Source organism: Pleurodeles waltl, chromosome 8 (assembly GCF_031143425.1).
Source record: "Pleurodeles waltl isolate 20211129_DDA chromosome 8, aPleWal1.hap1.20221129, whole genome shotgun sequence".
Classification (NCBI taxonomy): Eukaryota; Metazoa; Chordata; class Amphibia; order Caudata; family Salamandridae; genus Pleurodeles; species Pleurodeles waltl.
This window is the reverse complement of record NC_090447.1, coordinates 126,124,310-126,146,872: the sequence shown is the minus strand read 5'-3', so window position 1 is coordinate 126,146,872 and position 22,563 is coordinate 126,124,310. Positions and strand designations below refer to the sequence as shown.

The 22,563-nt window shown below is 42.5% G+C and overlaps 1 protein-coding gene across 2 annotated transcripts in view; it reads left to right on the top strand.

Annotated features, from left to right (window-relative positions):
• The window catches only part of NARS2 (asparaginyl-tRNA synthetase 2, mitochondrial), a 402,607-nt gene that overhangs the window by 198,438 nt on the left and 181,606 nt on the right, over positions 1–22,563 (top strand). For both annotated transcript variants that reach the window (XM_069203933.1, XM_069203932.1), the window contains exon 8: positions 15,499–15,597. In XM_069203933.1, the coding sequence (XP_069060034.1) occupies positions 15,499–15,597 (99 nt within the window). The remainder of the gene's footprint in view (positions 1–15,498; positions 15,598–22,563) is intronic.

The window sequence follows — 22,563 nt, the reverse complement described above, 5'->3', positions numbered from 1 at the left end:
AGGTTTAGCTACATTCTACCAGAAAGGCATATTGTGGCTTTCATGAGCAGTGAGCTAAACGAATGGTGTTTCTTTTGTAAAATAAGCTTATTTTAGGAGCCAGAGGTAAACGAGGACAGCACTGGAATAAAGCTAAAACAAATATCAGTGACATGGGAGGAGATGGGAGTAACTGAATGCTTGAATAAAACACAGGCAGCTATCAGCCTAAAACACCCACATTGAAACCAAAGTGGAATAATACAGTAGTTAGTCACAGATCTGAAACTGAAAAAGGAGGAAGAAAAAGGCAGAACTGACCACTAGCGAACAAGAACTTTTAAAGGACACTGCAACCAACAAATGAAATCATTGTAAGCCATAAAAAGTATGCTAAAAGTATACACGAGGTCAAACGCTTACGCTCGATCTAAAAAGTAGTTCGCTCACAGTGAAACGTATCAGCAATCGCGCAATTATCCATGTAACAGCGTCGGTCCGCAAGGCGGTAACAAAACCGCCGGAAGGAGGGAGAAACATAAAGCATTTACCAATGTCATCAAATAATTTTTGAAAGGCAAGCCCACGAATGAGTGAAAGTGATGGGTGTGAGGTGGGTGTGCCTAAAAACACACAGATAGATAACAAGATGTTCAACCTAAATAAAGGGGGGGGGTGGTGTCGGCACAGATCGATCCCTGGGAGACTCCAGCAAACAAAAATGCTGCTGTGCCCCTCCCTCGGGCTGCCTAGTTCGTCACAGTACTCTTGGGGCGCAGGGGAAAGGAGAGTTGTCACCATCTTTCAGCACTCGACCGCTCTACAAAGCAAGACAGCAGCGATCGCCGCATCAACCTGGCTCCAGGGCCCACTTATCAGGCCGCTGCGCCCTCAGGGCTGTGGGAGGCTATCCCACTGCGAGTCCCACTGCCGGCTTTTGGTGCTCTACAGCCAGCTGTTGTTGTGTAGATGATCGTCATCAAGTCCCGTTATGTTTCTAATTATTAAATAATGTTGAAGTTCTAGAGGCATTACACTGTTAGGCTGTATGAAGTCCTTCCACCCACTGCCAACTTTTTGATTGCCTGTACCGCTGTTTTTTTTTACCTTCACAATGATGTGTTTTTGCCATTGAGCCTAATGTTGTTAGTTTCAAAAGACACTTTTCTAACTACATGCAACAAACACTATAGTAGAATTGAGTCATTGTGTCACAGGCCTGCATTACATGCATATGTGACCATTATGAGTTAAACTAGAAGTAGAAAATGTCTCTAAAGTACTTAACAAAACAAGCAGCTTCCAGATGTGGTATCAACCTCTACCAAATAGAATTCCACTTTTCACTCTAGAGTCTTTTTTAAAATAGCAACACTTCATTTGTGTGCCTAGAGGCAGTCTATTATTGTGTGCGCCAGAAATAACTGTTAATATAATCTTTATTATCATCATCTTAAGGGCAACCAGTGAGATCTGTCTGAGCAATGGAACACAACAGGAACTTTTCGCAAAGTTCAGAATCCATCTGGGAGTTCAGAATAACATAATTAAAAGCAAGACTCAGTTTACAAACGTAATCATTGTATTTCAGCTTCTTATTTTTTTTTTTTAACCCTCCACTGCCTTTAGGTTTCTCCTGTGACTACTGTGTCCTTTGAGACTCCAAGGAGGAACATATTGTGTCTTGTTCTTAGCAGCACTGTGTAGAGGAGGAAGAATATTTTCATAGCAAACCCTTTTTTAACAACATATACAATGTCTACATGCCACTTTGTGGGAAACCTGGCAAAGTGTTTAATGGACCGATATTGGCTGCTTCTTTGTTGTTGTTTCAGGAAAGGTCAGCGTTCGACCGATATGCTTTACAGGTAGCCATGTTCTTTATGGAGGGTATGTAACCAGAAACTTGAATTTACCATAACACAAATATGCTAGGTTTTATCTTAACTCTGACTGATATGAAACTGAGAAGATGGCTGTTTTAAAGGCACTTTCCAGTTGTATTTCTCTGGAGCTTGAAATCCACAAATCTGGTTTAGAGGCTTCCAGGTATAACACCAAAGGTGCAGGGTGATAAGGCTACAAATTTATATTCAATGTTGGCCTTTTTGGGGTCCTGACATGGATCCCAGTAGGCAGGGTGTTTTTTTTTTTTTTTTCAAGTTTCTTCTGCCTGTCGTTCAAGTTAATGTGGATGTAACTTTTGCCCGGTGGTCAGGTTAGTTTGTCACATGACCATGCCATTTGGAGAAACAAGGTTTCTTCTCTGCATCTAAGACGTAATTCTAAACCTCCAGGGCATATGTGATGTGAACTCAGATGTATTAAACAGTTTAACAGTCGCAAACAGTCCAATATTGGATAGTGCAACACCAGAAAAAGTTGTGCTCCCATGTACTAAACCAATTTAGGGAATCATTAATGTTTTATAATAATTCCGTCCAAGTCTGCTGCTTATGAGGAATTTTCAGCTCCACCTATTGTTTGTTCCACCCATTGTTCCTTGGGTTACTTGATGTGCATGCCTGGTCCATTTATCATCTTTGTGAATCTCTTCCTTTTGTTATTGAGTGCCAGCATATCTATCAATCCATGCATTAGCCTCAGTTGCCTCAGAGAAGAACTGGGCCTTTCCATCTGCTATTATTTAAAGTTTGACCGGAAATAGCAACATGTATTTTCTCCCTATGCTCCTCAATCTTCGTTAAACTTCAAGAAAGTTGTTTCTGGCATTTTGAGCCATGAGGTTATAATCCAGGAGCACATGAATCATGGCTTTGTGGTGCATAACAAGCTATTTTAGTCCTGTTTTCAGTAGTATTAAGTCCTTGCCCTTGTAATTCAATATCCTCACTATTATAGGAGATGGTCGACCACCAGGAGGTGTTGTGAAAGTTGCAAAGTTCTTTAGGGAATTTAAGATTAAGCGTTTCTGTAAAATATTCCTCCAACAAGAGCTCCACTGAGGCTCCCTCAGTTGTTTCTGGCTGCCCCACAATCCAGATATTCCTTTTGAATCTGGACCGGCCCTCTGTGCCTTTTTCCCTGAATTGCAGTGTTTGGCTCTTTCTTGCAGCTTCTGTGTTTGTTTTCGCATTTCACAGATTTACGGAGTCACCTTGGAATTCTTAATTTTAATGTCCAAGACTCTATATACCAATTTGCATTGGTCTGTTTGCAACAGGATCACCTCTGTTGCCAATAACTCTATCTTGTGTTCCACTGCAGTACTTGCTTCCTCCATTGACAAAAAGACGCTGTCAAATTTGTTCTCTGTGAAATCTATTGGGTTTATATCAGTTATCTGACAGTTTTTTTTGTGTTGTGGCAATTTCTGGTGTTAATTTCTAGTGATCAGCTACACCTGGTCCTGCATCTGTCTTTGAAGTTCTTAGGTTTTCCTATTGTTTGGAGGTTAGTTCCCTCGTCTTTGTTGGTGCACATTTTATTTAAAGGAGAAATGTGTTCCCTAGCAAAGGGATACTTATCAATCAATGTCTGTAGTCACTATGCAGTGCTATAAAGTTCTGCTTGCCTTCTTCCCTTACCTGGCAGTAAGATATTGCACACCGGTTTGCTGTGCGAACAACCTTGACTTTTCTGCTCTCTGAAGACCCCTATTTCCAATTTCAGTTCAAGGGTCTATATTCATAATGGCTGTCAAACCTCAGTTATGATCTGCTTTCTCTGATGATCCAATTGATGCCTGACATTTGTGCTACCCCGCCTGCTATTATATTATAAATGTTAAGGTACACCACTATCAGTGTGTTAGTTTTAATTTTCAGTGCCCACACACACACACATATACATTTCCTTTCCTGCCCCGGCTCCACAATCCCAGGTTAACATCTGCCTCCCATTGTTTGTTGTTTTTTGTAAACAAAAAAAAAAATATATATATATATATATATATATATCTATACTTTTGGAAGCTGCCTTTTATGCTCCGGCCTCTGGAGCGCTCGCATCCCCCCACCCCCTCCACGAAGCACAGGAGAGCTTACCTTGTGTCTCGCAGAGTCCTGGGATCAGCGATGTGGTGCGCTGGGTCACCAGTTTTCTCCAGCCTTGTCCTCAAGCTAGGAATCAAGTTGCCGGCTAGATTTTGGATGCGGCTGGATTCCCACGTTGCAGCTATATTCTCTCAGTGCCGCTCCTTTTCAATATGACGACCCATCTTATTGTCGTAGCTCAGCTTCAGCTTTGCTTTTCTTTCAACCTGGCTCATGCTTATATTCTTCTCTTGGGATGCAGAATGAGTTTCTGTATCAAGAGTTTCTTACTTCTGAGGTTTTGATGTTTTTTTCTGAATTTTTTTTTAAGATGTAGGAGTCGGCCGAAGCAGGAGCTGAGCAACAATGTGTTCTCACTCGATGGGTGTGTGGACAATATTGAGACAAACAGACTGAACATTTTAGTAAGATGTTCTGAGAATCTATAGATATTGATGTATTTACAAGAGTGTGGTCTCTGTGCTGCGATCCATGGACGTCAACTCTTTTTGACATTTAGTGTTTCCAAGTCCACCCTGAATGCTTTCATGAGAAATGCTAAAAATGTTTTTAGAAAAATAAAATGTTCAGCTAATACATTTCTCAAGAACCGTTATTGTAAGAATATTGACAACACAGTAGGAGTTGGAAATTGGCATTTAGCTGAGCATTGTTGGCTGTGTCTTTATGGTGTACTGCTCCCAGATGTTCTCAATCATGACAACAGTAGCTGAAAGGACAGACTGCTGCTTTTCCACGAATCTTTAATCCTTTCTTGTTTTGCTTTTTCTAGAAGAAAAACATATTTCATTATTGTCTTGTAAGCTGTGATGATGCCAGTATGCATTTTTTCTTTAGCTTTATGAAGTCTGTTAAGTGGCACTCTGAAATTCACTGCGAGCCTCTGCCGAGCTGCAGTTTGCTCCTATTTGAGAGGACATTGTGTAAGAGACTCGTCTTAGAGAGAAACATCTGAAAAAAAACTCACAGCATGAATCTCGTGGCTGCAAATATTTTTTGGCCTCGGTCAGTGGTTTCTCTTTCATACTCCTCCTTATTCTCAAGACAGCTTCTGTCTGAAGGTGCGGACCAGTCTCCCTTGACCAGCTTCTACTTGTGCAGAGCATCAGATATTCTGCAGAGGCTGAAGGTAACCTCCTAGTCCTTCCCCTGTCTTTGAAATCACAAGATCCAGTCAACAGTTCCAAGGAGGTGACAAGCGTTCCCTCTGCATCAGGGATTGGTGCTTGGTGTTTCACAGAATGTTGGCCTTCCAAATCTCTTGACTCTCCTAGGACAGTTGGTGTATCAATCAAGGTCTGGTTCAAAGAAGGTGATGTGGCGGTTGAGACAAGTATAACACAGTTGCGTTAAAAATAGAAAATCTACCTAAATAGCCTTGTAAATATGTACAGTGAAAATAGAAAATCAAACACTATAAAATGGCACAACAAAGGCTAATAAAAGAATTAAAGCAGCCACAGAAGTTCCCCACATTACACCCAGCAGATATTGTTCACGATCTGTCCCTGTCAGTTTGGTGCTCATAATGATTTGAGAACAATAATCATCACAACCATCTTACCAAAAGTAGTAGCTGATCGTATTCCCTAAGAAAATTACTCAAAACAAACCATAGGTACAGCACAGTATGCCAGAAAGATAATGAGTCTAGGAGAGTAAATAAGTACCTCCTGTTTTTGCTAAAAACATTATTGACTCTGTAGTCCTGCCCTTTTTTTTGGATAGGGTGCTAGACGACATTGGGTCACCTTGTCACAAGCTTAATGTTCAGAGTGGATGGTTCTTGGTACTGAAAAGAGGCACACAGGGCTCTGATCCATAAGAGAACATTGGGTTTGGATAACAGTCATAAAAGGCTCAGACGAGGTCTCTTAGGTATTCTGGAGCTCTTTGGCTTCCACATCAAATGGATCCTGTAAGGGTTCCACAGCTCGGGAACCCCTCTTTAGGCACCCTGGCACCGCAAGGTAGCGTTAAGCTTGTGCCACACTTTAAGGGTGCTAGAGAAAAGACAAGTGATGAGATCCCTCTACTAAGGCTGGAATTTGAAGTCTTTTCTAGTCCATTACAATTCCTGGTTATTATCTTGTAGATTATACCATCATTATGCTTAAAAAATAAGAAGGGTGTGATCCTTAATAAAATCTTCAATTTTTAGGTGTAAAGTTCTGTTCCGCTTGATATTGAGCCTGAATTGCCATTAATGGCTTTACCTGTGAACTTGCAAAAGTGAGATCTTGGAACAGCAGGGAAACATATGTAGGTCTTTCATATATAATTTACAAATATTTAAACCTACTTGCAGTTATTTGTGAGTCTTGAAAATTAATCCCAAGATTTCAGTGCCTCATGTTCCGGAGAGTCTCAAGGGACCTCAGTCCCTTCCTTCTTCAAAGGAGCACATCGTTAATGTCTACACATTCCTATGTAATACGGAGAGTCCCAGACTAACAAATATAATATTGCCTTGCAAATGCCATGACCAGTTAGTTAGAGTAATGCTTCAGGCAGATTTTCTTGAGGTTTCGGGGTTTGTCAGTTCGTATGCAAGCATTATTGTTTGTAGTCAATGCCTTGCTCTCTATCAACTTTGATTTACTCCATTACCTCCTTTATTTTGTACACTTTAATCTACTTTATTTGTGTAGCTCAGTGGTAGAATAATACATCCACAGGGGTCTAAATCGGTCCATAGGTGTCCTGATCATTTTTTGAAAGATTTCTTTTTTTTTTACAGATTAACATGCAATTTTTAAATGCCCACATAGGGTTGTTCATAAACGCTTGTAGAGCTTATGTCTCTTCTTCAGGCATGTAAAGAGGGATGTATTTTAATAGGATATTCATTTTTGTATAACATAGCTTGTTCTGAATAACATATGTTTATTATTAGTCAACTCAGTTGAAGAATTTGACATTTTATCAACATCAAAATACATTGAAGGTTGAGTGGACGCTCGGTTTTGAATCCATAGGCATGTGGTTAAAAACAGATTCCTAAAGTGAATTCGTTGGCCAACTGAGCTGCTGTTTTATATAATGATGTCTGGGATGCTAACAGCTGAAATTATTCCTTGTCACAATAGTTATAGGTTCACTTCTTCATCAAAATGTAGAGAGATAGACACATTAAAGGTTATTTTGCATATAAATATATTTTTTTCTAAATTATATTGTGAATGCTAAAAGAAATACATATGAGAACAAAATATATATCTGATATCTGTGTGGGTGTTTTTTTTCATTTCCCGTGAGGAAAGAACCAATTGCATTCGATATTCCTGCAAGAGATAAAAAGTACGAGCCAAAACGTGTTTCACCCCTTCTAAGTGTGCAGGCCTGGGACTTTCTCAAGGCTGGTTTTGTGTGTTACCCTTAGTACCTAGGTTGGGCACCCTTATTTTAGCTTTAGGCCTGTATCTTGTTCTCTTTTACACACATTATTCATTTTATTCATTTTCTTATATTTTAGCACTGCCAGTTTGTAGCTCATTGTTTTTATATTTTAATCAGTTGCCTTTTATGAGCAGACATAGTTGTACATGTTACAAATGTTATCAGCCCTTTACATGCATTTCATTCTGTGTCCTGCTCGCAGCTGTTTTGTTCTGTACACAGTGTTCTAACTAGTATTGCTGCTCAATGAGTTACGAGCCAACCCTCAGTTGTAGACATATCACATCAGGCCTATTCTTAAAACACTCAAAGAGTTGTTATATAAACACCACGTATGCCTAAGGATGGTAGAGGGCATTCGAGTCATGGCGGTCCTGCGACATACACCATTCCATTGACAGCTTTGCTGATCCTGGCATCAACTCTTCAGCCAACCAAGAGGATTGCCAGCAGTCAAGGAGCAGACCCTGGACCTTCTTTCAGGTGTGGGGTCGGGATCCTTCCCACAGACCGAGACAGGCAGAAGGGTTACCACCGCTATGCTCTCAGGTTTTAGACATTAGGGTACGTAAGAATCTCTAGGCTCTAGGATCATACCAAAATGGTGGGTGTTTTCACCTTTTTCATTCTGATGGTAACAGTGTTTCATCTGCCTAATTTTCGGAGCCCATGCTTTTTTATAATTGGATGCAATTGCTTCAATAAATATATTGAAACTTACTTTGCGTCTCCTCATTTGCCTTGGCATGTGCGAGTTTTTGTGTAACTGAGAGAAAGGAGTATGATCTGTTCACTACGACTTCCCTGAGGAGTGAGTGTTGTGTTTACATTGCCACAAATCACCTTTACCTTTTAGGTTTGTGTGAGGCTCTGCAAACTAGCCAAAAGTCAGACTGACAGCTTCCAGATGGTGTTGAACTGACTCAGTCTCCCACAATTGGTAGGGCTGTGCCCTAAACTATGCAGTCTTATCCCCAGAATAGGAACTGTGCCACACTGTAATGGTAATTGTTAGTAATGTGGTCTCTAGTTGGCAGTGGTTTTCACCCTCACTCTAGTCCGGGTAAGGGAGTCACACAGCTGAGAAAACCCCTGCTCACCCCCTTGGTAGCTTGGCTCAAGCAGCTAGGCTTATCTCAGAGGCAATGTGTAAAGTATGTGTACACACACAATAACACAGTGAAAACACCACAAAGGTACTCCACACCAGTTTAGAAAAATACCCAATATTTTTCTGAGTAAAACAAGACCAAAAAAAACAAACATTCAACATACACAAATAAAGAAATCACTTTTTAGAGGTTTAAAATAATCTTAATCCATAGGAATCAATGGTTATATCCTCTTAACACAGCAAAAAAGCAAAGAAGATGCAGGCCGCAAAGGAGGTGATGCATCAGAAAAGCAAGTGATGTGTCGACTCTTTACTGCACAGGGGGTGCAATGCGTCAATTCTTTCCTCGCAGGTGAGGTGATGCGTCGGTTCCTTACTGCAGTGTTGGGTCGATGAGAAAATGATGCCCAGAGACGATGCGTGGAAAATCCAGAACCAATGTGTTGATGGATCCGCACGGAAACAGGCGCTGCATCGATTCTTCTGCCACAAGACCAGTGCTGTGTTGATTTTTCAGTCGTAGGGCAGGTGCGCGTTGATTTTTCGGCTGTGGCGCACTGATGAGTGGATTTTCTTCTTCAGGTCACCAGCTTCCACTTCCAAGGGCCCAGGGACTGGAGTTGGCACCACTTGGCAAGTCAGGACTCTCAGCAGAAGAGCCTGGGCACTGGCAGATGAAGTCCTTGATATCTCCGAGACTTCTTAACAGGAGGCAAGCTCAGTTCAAGCCCTTAGAGAACCTTGGTAAGCACGATATAGAAAGTAAAATCCAGTCCTTTCACTCCCAGGACAGAAGCAGCAAGCAGCAGGCCAGCACAACAAAGCAACAGGCAGAGTGGCAGTCCCTCCTATGGCATCCAGCTCTTCTTCCTGGCATAATGTCCTCAGTCCAGAAGTGTTCTAACTTTGTGGGGTCAGCGGTCCTGTACTTATACCGATTTCTGCCTTTGAAGTAGGCAAACTTCAAAGAAAAGTCATAGTAGTGCACAAGACCCTGCTTTTCCTGCCCTGACCCCAGACACACCCCAGGGGGTTCGAGCCTGCCTTGTCAGGACAGGCACAGCCCTATTCAGGTGCAAGTGTCAGCTTCTCCCTCCACTCTAGCCCAGGAAGACCCATCAGGATATACAGGGCACACCTCAGCTCCCTTTGTGTGACAGTCTAGAGCAAATTCACAAACAGCCCATCTGTCATCCTGACCCATACATGTATTCCACAGACTGCCAGAGGCACAGAATGGTTAAGACACTTCTTAAAAGTGTCATTTTCAAACTTAGAATTTAAAAACCAACTTCACCAAAAGATGTATTTTTAAATTGTGCGTTCAGGGACCCCAAACTTCTTATCTCTATCTGTTCCCAATGGGAAATTACACTTAATAGTTTTCAAGACAATCCCCATGTTACTCTGGGAAAAATAGTCCTTGCAATAGTGAAAACAAATTTATCAGTATTTCACAAGACATGTGAAAACACACCAGTACATGTCCTACCTTTTAAATACAATACACCCTGCCCATGGGGCTGACTTGGGCCTACCTTAGGGGTGACATACATGTAGTAAAAGGGAAGGTTTAGACCTAGCATGTGGGTGCACTTGCCAGGTCGAAATGACAGTTTAAAACTGCACACACAAACTCTGCAATCGCAGGTCCGAGACATGTTTACAGGGCTACTCATGTCAGTGGCACAATCAATGCTGCAGGTCCACTAGTAGCATTTGATTTACGGGCCATGGGCACACATGTTGCGCCATACTAGAACCTACTAGTAAATCAAATATGCCAACCATGGATAAACCAACCACCAATACTATTTAGACAGAGAGCACTTGCACTTTATCATTGGTCAGCAGTGGTAAAGTGCCCAGAGTCCTAAAGCCAGCACAAACGGAATTCAGCACACAGTCAAAAATAGGAGGTCAGAGTCAAATAGTTTGGGGATAACCCTGAAAAAATTGCCATTTTCAACAGTAATCAACAGAATGTTAAGAAATCTTAGTTTGCATAGTGTACATAATTGTAATATTTGTTTGTGGACATTGGCCACACTTTTGTTTTCACAGCAAACAAGATAAAACCGGATATTTGGACTATAATGCGCTCAGTATGGCCGCCTTATCCGAAACCAACCCAGCTGTATTTTTCAGTTGTTTGCCTTTCACATAGACACACTACTTTAGCTAACTAAGTGAAAGTTGAAATCTTTTAAGTTAGGCTTTCTCCTAGCTTCACCTCCCTTCTCCTCTCCCCATATCATCTGGAACTGGCATACTATTGCATGTCACATAGACCTGGCAACTACAAAATGGCTGCCTTTCAAAAATTTTGGAACCTAACTATTTCTCTTCCAGCACTAGCTTCGATGTACATGCTAACTTACGATACGAATGGCCTGGACAGGCTTCGGTTCTTAAGCCATATCGTTTTGAACATGGACTCAGCTTCCAGACCACAATTCTGTACTATCAACAAAGACTGCATAGCTTCTTCTAGGACCATTCTTCTGCCTTGCTCCTACAATGAGTGTTTTTACTATCTACACGCCTTTATGGCCGCACAGCCAGAGGCCCAGTATTTCTGTTGTAGCCCATGCTATAACTCCTTACAATTCTGTTCCCTCGCTTATAATGTTCACCGTCTTTGTTAATCTCCACAGGATAGAACCATGAATCTACAACAAAGTAACGTTTTAGCAAGGGTTTCACTCTTGAGGCTTCTTTATCAATTATTGACGTAAACTCTGGGCATAAGTTTATTGTAATATTATCGACAGTGCTACACCTAAAGATATGTATTTCTTTCGCACGTCATGGTTTTGATCCTCAAATGAGATAAAAACTCAGAGTGCTTCGACCAGGCTCATCTATTTTTTGCGTCAAACAGCATTCCTTTAAACTGTAGGATTTTACCCATCCCCTCTCCCTCTCTGTCCTCTCCACCACAACATAATTCACAGATCTGTCTGCCAGCTATTTTCTTACACATCTTTAATACAGAGTCCTCTCTGTAGAGGTAAGTGCAACAGACATATACTCTAAAGTCCTCCCTAGAGCCCTTTCATATTTCTTTAAATTTAAGCCTTAGCTGTATCACACCGTCTAACGCAACAGGTTACTCAGTGAGATATGGCCTCCCCGCATTTTATATTAGCATTTTTGCCCAATCAGCTTGATCACTGCCAAATAAAGAAAGTCTGCTTACTATTTTAATCTGGCTACAACCCAATGACAATTCTTGACACACCTTGCATTCGTATTCTGTTCCATTCCCTTATTTACCTCAGTTTATATCCATCAATCACTGATTCTAGAATATCACCAGATACTATACCACCCCCACCAACGTCCCACCATTTCTCCTCACATATAGATGCAACTACCAGCACCTATTGGTAGGGATGGATACCATGTTTCTAGTTGCCTTTGCATTCAGTACTTTCTACTAGACCCGTTGGGCTCTCTGACCTTTTTCAACGACCCAAGGCATAGATTCACCCTGGGAAACACAGCTCTGGGAACAAGTCTTCCAATTCAAAGACAAGTAAAATGCAGAAAAATGTATGCCTTACCTCTGGGAGAGCACTTGATTTCTTTAGAGATTGTTTCAATTCTTAATCGCCCTTCGTTTAAGGACATTACTTCATCACATCTCATGCACTAGCTCATGTGTATTTGACTCCGAGCACCAGGTTTTTATCACGTTTGCTTGGAATACAAGTGTTGCACTGAAGTATACAAAGAAGTGATGTATGGAATGCTTGAATTAATCTTAGCCACTGGTAATTACTCTGGCCACATCCCAGGCCATCATTCCGTTGCCCACCAAGTCCCCTTAGGTTGGACCCAGCTACAAGCAAATCTGTCTTGTCCCTGCTCCACTAAAACAGTCCAGCCCAAAATGCCATACCAGGCCCTGCCTAAACTGCAACACAAGCAACTCAAGACCGGTTTTGCCCTGATTGGGGCTTGTCCTTCGAGTGCATCTTGGATCCAGTGGCACAGTGAGCACATGACCCACTTCCGGTCATATCCATTGTTGTTGCAATGCCTGAGTGGAGAAAATTAAGGTGAACTTGTGACTCTGGGCTCAAACACAGATCCCTGCAACAGATGCATTCGTTCACCGAGCCATCGGACCCGGTCTCTCTCTGCTCTGCAGTCAGTAGCCGATAACATTTGTCCTAATGCTAGCAGCAAAGGATAATCAGTGTTTGGTTTATAGAAGACGTCTACTTAAATAAGAACAATACAACGTTTTTAGAGAATAGTTTCGTTTTGTAAACCTCACCCTCCCATAACATCGCGCATATTTTCAAATGTGTGCGTTTTTACTCCATGTTATCAACAATTGGTTTTCAGCATTTTAGTATTCCTGTAAACAGAGAGCAATAGTACAATAAAATGGAAGTATTGTGGTTTGAACTGCCAGTGACAGCAGTTTCGTTTGCTAATTAAAGGGAAGTTCAACTAATAGAAACTCTTCTGAGATTGATGCATGTTTATGCAAGTTGTATTGCAATAGTTACTTCAGAAGTTATATAAACGTTTTGAGTGTTTTTAAATGTCTACACTTCTGCTTCTCTTGCCCCAAAAACAAATAACAGTAGCCATATAATGTGGAGTTATAGCCAACAATTCGTTCACCTTTTGATACAAAAGCTAAACATTTCCTTGGTGATTCTCCCAGCCTGTCTCCAGCTGTTGCCAATAGCTCAAAACAAGAATCTGATCACATGAAATAAAGGTGTTATTGCCATTGCTGTAGAACACTTTGTGATAACTACAGCAACGAACTAGTGTATCCAATGAAACATTTAAAGGTCTCTACAAAACAGCCGGAGCAGCAAGCATGGCTCTAAGATAATTTATCTGCTGTCGGACAGTCTTGTGTTTAGAATTTCTGTGCTTACATTCCCATTTTAAGTGGAGACTGCGGTTCTCTCCCCTCATAGATGCTTCCTTGAGGCCATATTTTGAGGAGCAGCCCATGTTGACTTCTCTGTGATGGTCCTATCTCCTGTTTTTGTGCTTGTGAGCGAGCATTTTGATGAGATTTTCTTGATAATTTGAGATTTCCGTCTTGTCATGTGGTTCCGGTCTGTAAATGTTACTTATTGTTTCCAATTTGATCGGTACCCCCAATTTGCACAACTACAGTTTACCTTGTCAACGGCTAATTCATTTTCTGACCACCACTGGGCAGTTATGTACTACTTTTTGTGCCATCAACTGTGATATAGACATTTGCATCTGGAGGTTTTGCAAAAGTTGTCAACCTTATCTTCGAGAGCAGAGCCAATGGTCTTTAACAACATTTTGAGGTCTACAGAGCACATAAGGAAACACAAAACACAGACACATACAACTACTATCCATGATATGACGGATGAACATTCATGGTGGTACCCTCACGGAGAAGATGCCCATACTAGGCACGTAAGGAGCCCCGTGTAACACTCAAGGTAGGAGGTGGTAGGGAGTTACATAATTTGGACCTCAGTTATTCTAGGAACTGTGAGCCCCGTTGGAGTAGCAGTCCTTTGAGTACTTGGTTGTTTTTGAATACCTAAACTTAATTATTTGAGGTTTGGGGTTAATGTGCTGTTCCGACGCAGCCTTCTTATGATTCATGCACTAAGATCTGTGGACGACTGACATAAGAGATCCCTATTACATTCTTTTGCAACAAGGCTCAAAATTGTTCATGCATTAAAATTCACTTTTAATCCAGTACATTTACTAATTGGTTTTAACATGAATCGCCCACTATTATGTAACCTAATGTTTGAAAAATTAAAAGTTCTCTTTAGTCTTCTTTCTTTTAACCAAGTTAACCACCGGTATCCATTCTACACCTTTCATTCCACCAATAATGTGTAATCAGCTCAACTGACCCAATTGAGTTCGTTCTACAGGGATCAGAACATTCATTGATTAATATGTGGCCACATTGTCAACTCATCTTGAGTTTCGGATGCCTCGTCTGGTGTAAAACCCGGAAACCAGCTAATTTCAGCCCCAGGAGGCTTAACGCAGGGGCAAAGCTTCTGGAAGCAATAAGCATGCTTCACAAGACAAGATGCAACATTTGTTTCCTGCAAGAAATTCACCTGCCTAAAAACCATGTTATGCCTTAAATGCAAATAGGTCCCAATACCATGCCTAGCATCAACCTCTCCAAAATGAGAGAGGCAGTGATTCTTTTGTCACAGCAAATCCGTGTGAGTCCTTAGGAGTGTGAAGGATAATGCTGACCGCTCACTTAGTGCTCACTTACTTATATGCTCCCAATTTCGGGCAAGAGAAACTTCTGGGATCTGCTATAGCAGACACATTGAATACTGCGTAGGGAGACCCAAACAGAGTAGCTGACCTGAACACAGGAACAGATAGTGTTAAGGGCATGTCTTCGAGTCCTATGTTTGTTGATTTTTTTAACTGTCTTATGACAATGATAGGAGTGAGAGGTTGGGTTATGGGAGATGCATAGTAATGATATTGTGTTTTAATCTTGACACATGAATTTAAGCATGTATTAAATTTTTTGTTATTTACCTGCATGCCTGTGAATGTAGGCAGTAGTACTTGCCTATCGCCTGAAGCACAATAAACGGATTTGAGCCATAAAATTATCATCAGGAAATAATGAACAAAGAGATTTAAGGCATCACAATGTGTTTTAGAATATATGTGCAGTACATTATGAAGCTAGACTTTGGTCTCTGGATTCCTTTATGTGCTGTAGGGCCAAAGTTTTTAAAGTTCCTGGTTGAGTGGAAAGTGTTCGTTATCTTGGTGGGCCAGTAGTCTCTTCGATACTAATCGTAGTATCCCATTGGTCACTGTATGAAAGGGGACAAACATGCTTCAGGTAGCAGATTGTACTAGTTTAATATGATGAGACATGGGCTTCGGTCTACCACTTCGAAATATGCTTGTATGAATAGAGATGGTCTTTTTAAAATGCATTTTACTTTTCTGCTTCCATAGGTTATGGAGGATCTCTTTAAGGTGGTGACAACCAATATCCTTTCAAAATGCCCTGAAGATGTGGAACTTTTCCATAAATATGTATCTCCAGGACAAAAGGTATTGCATTTGTCAAAAACTATTCTTCTGAGGGTTGCGTTCTTGAGTCAACCAGAGTATTGCCATGTTATTAACCGGCTGTAGGTATCCCAAAAACCGTGCTCATATTATAAATGTATGTATGTATATGGGATTTTTGTAGCACAAACGTAGCCACAGCACCACTGTAGTTGGTAGAAGAATTGAATGTGGACTGGATAGTGAGAGAAGGGAGATGGTGTGGAAGAAACAGACTGGACAGCAAGAAGGGATAGAGATGGGTGGCACTTTTGAAGAGGTCCAAAGAGGTTGTTGGAACAGGGCCAAGACTGATTTTCATATGGTTGCTTCCTGTCTGGACTGATTCATTAGGCAAAACAAATGATTTGGAATGCATCCTGTGCAATTGCCACTGTTGGAGACATCTACAAGCGTTCCACCCATCCCTTTTTGTTGTTTTAAGGTCTGTATTGAACCTATTGCCACAAAACACAGGTATGTAGATTCAGTTTAACATTACTGTTGCTGGGCATACAATGAGCGCTTCATCCTACAAGATGTAACAACACTTGTCCTATAGTAGCAGATCATCAATGTGATAGAATAAAATGTTTATCAAAGATATTGATTTACATCATAGGATCGAGAACACACATTTTGCATAGTCTCTGATTAGTTTTTAGATAAAGGTTCCACATTCACTGCTTCACACTGCTCCAATCTCAGTGTATGGCGGCCTAGCAAATAATGTACTGTTCTACATTGTTAATCTGATAAATAACTAAGAGGGTTGAAGGGTAGGATTGGGTCTGCCTGAGTCTTTATAAGATTTAGCGCTGGTGCCAATAAATGAAACCTCTAAAAGACAAGAATACAAGTCAAAGCCATAAAGGTTTATTTCAAAATGAAGATCAATACAGAAGGCAAAAATAATTGTTAGTAAAATCACTGGGAATCAGTAGACATAATAAGTTAAAATAAGAGAATTAACATAAGATCAACCTTTAAACCAAATCGGAGCCAAAACCAAACAATAATTAAGCAAGAGGAACAACATAGTCTGCTCCAATAGAAATCCCAATAGAATCTAAGTATAAAGTAAGTAGACATGCTAACATAGATTCTGCTCCCTAAGACATTAGCCAAAAAAATGGCGCATTTCCAAAAACATAATCTTTTATGTGGTTTTAGGCAGAAAACCCACTCACTCAGCATGGTCTGACGTGCTAATAGGACTGGACTAACAAAGATACACCCATTAGAACCAATCACTTTTCAAGTAAACTAGATACAACAAATAAGATACATCTAATAAACACCTACCTGGCTGCATTTTAATACAGAAGGGTAAGTAGGAAATGAAGGGGGATGATGGTGCATTTATGCAACTTGACAAAACAATAACACATTTAGCGAATGAAAGGCCCTTTTGTTCAAGCCTAGAAAAAGACATTGAAAATTGTGACATGCAGAAATATTTTGGACATGGCTTCCTCAAAAGAACACACATGAATACATTTTATTAATATAGAGACCAAAATGTAAGCTTCCATTTCGCTGATTTTCTGAAATAGGAAAGCACATAGATCGTGGAGAAGGCTCATACACATAAAATAAAATTGCACATTTCATTCTGCAAACAGGAACGGATGTCAATGCAAGCTGCTCGAGGCCTCGCCAGGCTAACTAAACTATGTCTAAAGTATTAAAAACACTCTCATGCTGAGGTGGGGCTAGCCAAAATCAACGGTTGAAAACCTGATTTGTTCCTAGCAAGTCTTGTGTAACAGTGATGACTTAGCATCATAAAGGAACACAAATCTAACTACGTGCAGGATGGAACCCCAGACAATAGAAAAAAACCAAAACATAATAAAGTTGTAAATGGTTTTCTGGATGGTCCATATGCCTTGAGCATGGCACTGCTTATCATGCCCAATCACTTGTGTGTGTTGGATCATGAGCGAACGTGCCACGGAATGGTGATTAATTGAAATGTGCTGTTTTTCTCACTTTGGATTTTAAAAGATTCACCTACTTTCTACTAAAAAAGGCCAGGAAGTAGTTGGTAGTAAGAAAGAGATGAGAAAGATATAAGGAGTAAGAACCACCATGCAATCCAACATGTTAGAACCTAAAGTGGGAAATGAAATGGGTTGATACCCAATGGAATATCTAGTTTGCATTCTGAAATCACTTTAAATGAAGAAAGCACATGGTTCAGGGAAGAATTAAGTAATAAAGGAAAAGGGAGAATAGAAAAAATAGAGCACTACTATTTCTTGACCACAATCTATTTCAGCGCTAAGCAACAAGTGACTTTATTCTGGAAGACTCCTTTTTGTATTGTGGCAAACTCCAGTTATGTTTCCCTTAATAATCTGACACAGGTTTCAAAAGTGCCCAGTTGTCGTTCATATTTGTCTTCCTTTTTGTGAGGATGGATTTACAATACCCCTTAATCAGTTCTTGATTGTATTCCATTCTTCCTCAAACTGTTCTCTGTCTCCTGGTGTTCCCAGATCTCTAGATCTACCACTGCTTCTACTCTCCAATGACGTATGGGCATCATTTCCACTTTCAGCATTTATTACCACTTGTACACCGATCACACTCTCATATTTTCAATTTCCTTATTGCTCTCCTCGTACCTCCTATCTAGAGTCTCTGAGTGTCTTCTGGAAATTTTTCATTGAATGGCATTCCATTCACTGATCCTGAACTCTGTCAAAACACACATAATGTGTGATGCCAGCAATTTCTTCCCAGAGCTATTTACTCTCTCCTGATACCTCACCTCGTCCTCTTGTGATGGAAGTCTCAAGGTGTTCTTAATCCAAGCATTAAATACAGACGTTTGTTGAACATTCCCAAAGCTGATCTTGTCCTACTGTCCACTCAGCCTTGTCTTGAGTACAATAAACTGATGACAGCTTCTTAATATGACAAAATGTTCAAATGCCCCCTGGACGAGGAAATCAACGTTGTCATGTAAACCTTTTCAATCTCTCTCTACCGACTCCAATGTGGAAGGCTGCCCATGAAGAATTGAGCCCTTACAAACTAATCTTAGTATGTATTGACCCATCTGTAGAAATGGAAACATACTGTGGAAGTAATGACTTCCACAATCTGTTTCTAACAAACACTAGTCAGATACACTGGATCCATCTCTCCGCATGAGATGCACCAGAATCAATCTTCTTGCTACCCCCAAATCATATTTTGCCTTGTATAGTATTCTTTCTGACAGCCTACCAGAGCCCATTCATTGGAAAACCATCCCACCTATTTTATTGACGTTCACTTTTCTCCCATTATTTAAGACCAGTTTGAACACACCTTCTGTAGCTTGACTGATTACATTTAAAAGAATGCTCATTAACTTCTTACAATCTTTTACATAAACTCTATTGGAAATGGCCCTTTTTGCAGAGTTATCCCCAGACTGTTTGCTTTTGCCCTCCATGTTTTGCTGAATTCCTTTCTGTTGGCCTTAGGACTCTGTACAGTTTACCACTGCTAACCGGTGCTAAAGTGCTTGTGCTCTCTCCTTAAAACATGGTGGAACTGGCTTATACCCAATTGACATATTTAATTTACTTGTAAGTCCCTGGTAAATGGCACTACCTGTGCCCAGGGCCTGTAAATTAAACGCTACAAGTGAGCCTGCAGCACTGCTAATCCAAGCTACTTAAGTAACACTTTAAGCATTTCTCACGCCTGCCATTGTAGAACCTGTGTGTGCATGTTTAAACTGCCATTTCAACCTGGCAAAATAAACCTTTTTCCACGCTCAAATCTTCCTAGCTGATAGAGACATCTAGTTGAAAATTCCTTACCTTTTTAATTTCCCATGGGCGTCAGTCTGCATCTGGAGATTTTTCTCAAGCACTACCCCTGTGCACCGTCCGATGGTGTTGGTCAGCTACGGGTCTGTCATACATGCACGCTGGATATGACGTTGTGGACCTATATAGGCACCACCCCAGTGCGCTGCTGTCAGTTCTTTTCTTTCCGTGCCAGCCTTCATGCAGATCTGAAGAAGAGCTATGCCTAAATTAATTTTTTGACTGGACTGTTCGACTTTTGTCGAAGATTTTTTGACACTCTGGTGCGTCAAATTGACATCACAGAAGACTGGATTCAAGCCTTGCAGCTCTTGTCATCAGATGATGTCCGTGAGAGATCCACATCTCGTGGGTATTTGGTGTTTAGAGCATGACCAAGACCCGAAGTCATGCTCCGAGTGCCAGGCCATGAACCTGAAAGCTTTGAGGGAGTGGTCCCTAAAGCTACTTGTGGCATGGCACTCAGCTCTGCATCGCTCCTGGTCTCTGTCGAGAGAAAGTTTCTGGGACGGGTCGCGGACCCCCACTCTTTGTCATGCAATTCTAAGACCTCAGGACATCCAGGTAAGCATAAGAAGTCAAAGAAGAGCAAGCATTCTTCATCTTCGCCCCGTCGGGTAGCTGCCGCTATGCAGTAAAAAGCGTTGTCGCTCTAGGCCTCTGTCCTTGGAGTCTACATCTAGGTCGGCTCTGCGTCTCCCCAAGTTTCCGGGAGCCAGAGCTACCCCTGACCTGCAACTCTGAGTTCTAGAGGCCATGCACCTCATTTTTGCGCAGTCTGACCCTGCTGGAGCGCCTTTGGTCCCGACAGGGTCAGCAGGGGCCCACTCAGGTTCCATACCAGCAGCTTTGGCCTCTGTTCCCGAGTGCACTCAGGGATGTGTTTCCGGATCCGATCCGGCATCGGTTGTGCCACCTCGAATTTCCCCTAAAACGGTTCCAACATTGATGCTCCTGACGCCGCCAGTGCCCTCAGTCGGCGTCAATCCCATTCTCATTGCTGATTGACACACAGCCTGACCGGCATCGCACAATGCCAATTCTGACTGCAACAGGACTTTGCACCCTAGGTCGGATCCTGACCCTTACTGTTATGGGTTGGGGTACATGAGAGTTTGGGGGTGGGGGGCACTGGACCATTTAGAATACCAGCTTGGCGATCATATGGACTGGGCTGCAGACCTGGATGAAGCCCGTGGTCTGGACACTTCCCCCTGATGCTGGCATGCTTTCTCCCCCTACCATGGCTACAGAGGAGGGGGCGTCCTATTTAATGGTGGTGAGGAGAGCAGTGAGGTCTTGGGCCCAGAGCTGCCTTCAGTGGCTGTCAGGACTAACCTCCTAACTGAGGTGCTTCAACCTGGGGCTTCCACCTCTGAACCCCTTTTGACCATCAATGAAGCCCCCACCGATGTCCTGTTGGGGACCTGGTACAAACCTAGCACAGGGGTTCCTGTGAACAGGATAATAGCCCGCAGCCGTAGGCTTGTGCCTAATGACCCAGTGTTCCTGACGCAACATCCAACCCCTGAGTGTGTGGTTATTCAAGCCTCCTTGTCCCATTGAGCTTTCCCTTGTGCACCCCTGGATAGGGAATCCAAGAGGCTGGATCACCTTGGGAAGATGTTTTCTTCCTCCAGCCTCGCATTGCAGTCTGTGCACACAGCATACCTTTTGGGCCGTGACACCCTTACTTTATGGGACATGGTTGTGCAAGTGCTGCCACAGGTCCTGGAGGAGGCACAGGCCATTCTCTCCCAAGCTGTTGCTGATGGGAGAGACACAGCTAAGTTCACGATCAGTTGTGGGCTGGATACGACCAACTCTCTGGGCAGATCGGTTGCTTCTACAGTGGCCTTTAGGCTTCAGGCCTAGTTGAGGACATCTAGCGTTTTGGGGGATGTCCAATCCACCCTTTTTTGACATGCCCTTTGATGGCACCTGTCTCTTCGGGGGCAAAGCAGACTCTGGGCTCAAATGTTTTTACGAAGTTCCGAGCTATGGCCCGGTCCTTAGGCCTCGCAGCAGCCCCTCGCCCCCTTTTGTCTGCTTTTCATCCCTTTCGTGGTTTCCCTCCACCCACCCTCCGCCCAGCCTCTGTGTGACCGAGGGCGTGGGATCCAACGTCCGCGTGGATCAGGGAACCAGTGCTCTAGCCAATCCACAACCCCCCTCCAACTGCAGCCTCCAGACCTTCCTAGTCTCTTCCATCGGGGACAGTCCCTCCGTTGGCATACCATCATGTCAGACAGGTGGATTTTGCAGATAGTGCAAAGGGGCTACTCCCTCCCCTTTGAAACTGCTTCTCCCTCCATGCCACCATCCTACGATTGCATGACGGAGGTTCACCTGGCACTTCTACTTGAGGAGGTTACGGCTCTGTTGGCCAAGGGAGCCATAGAGAAGGGTCCCTGTGCCAGAAGTAGGTTGTGGTTGTTATTTCCTGCTATTTCCTGCTACTTTCTGGTACCCAAAAAGGACAAGGACCACTCAGCCCTATCCTAGACCTTCCTTACCACAACCTCTTCTTCAGGAAGGAGAAGTTCAAAATACTCTCCCTGGCTCAGGTTCTTCCTGCCCTGGACCCAGGAGACTGGATGGTAGAGTTGGAACTGCAGGACATTATTTTCATATTCCTGTCTTGCCTGCCCACAGCCGCTGCTTGCAGTGCAGCTCACACTATGCCATGAGCATTTTCAGTTCAGGGTGCTCCCCTTTTACCTTACCAGCACTCCTTTGGTGTTCACCAAGGTGATGGCGGTGGTCGAAGCTCATCTGCACAGGTCAGGGGTTTCAGGCTTCCCCCTACCTCGACAACTGGCTGTTGAAGGCAGGCTGTCTCCAGGCTGTTGTCTCCCATCTCCAGACTATGGCACACCTCCTGCATTTACTGGAGTTCACTATAAATGTGCCCAAGTCACACCTGACTCCCTCTCAGATGCTCCCCTACATCAGTGCTGTTCTAGGCACAATGCAGTTTCGGGCTTATCCTCCCAAGCGGGGAGTCCGTAATATTCAGGCTATGATACCAATGTTTCAGCCTCTATCCTGGATATCAGTGAGATTGACTAAGGCCAGCTGGGCCTCATGGCTTCCTGCATCCTGCTGGTAAATCATGCCAGATGTCATATGCGAG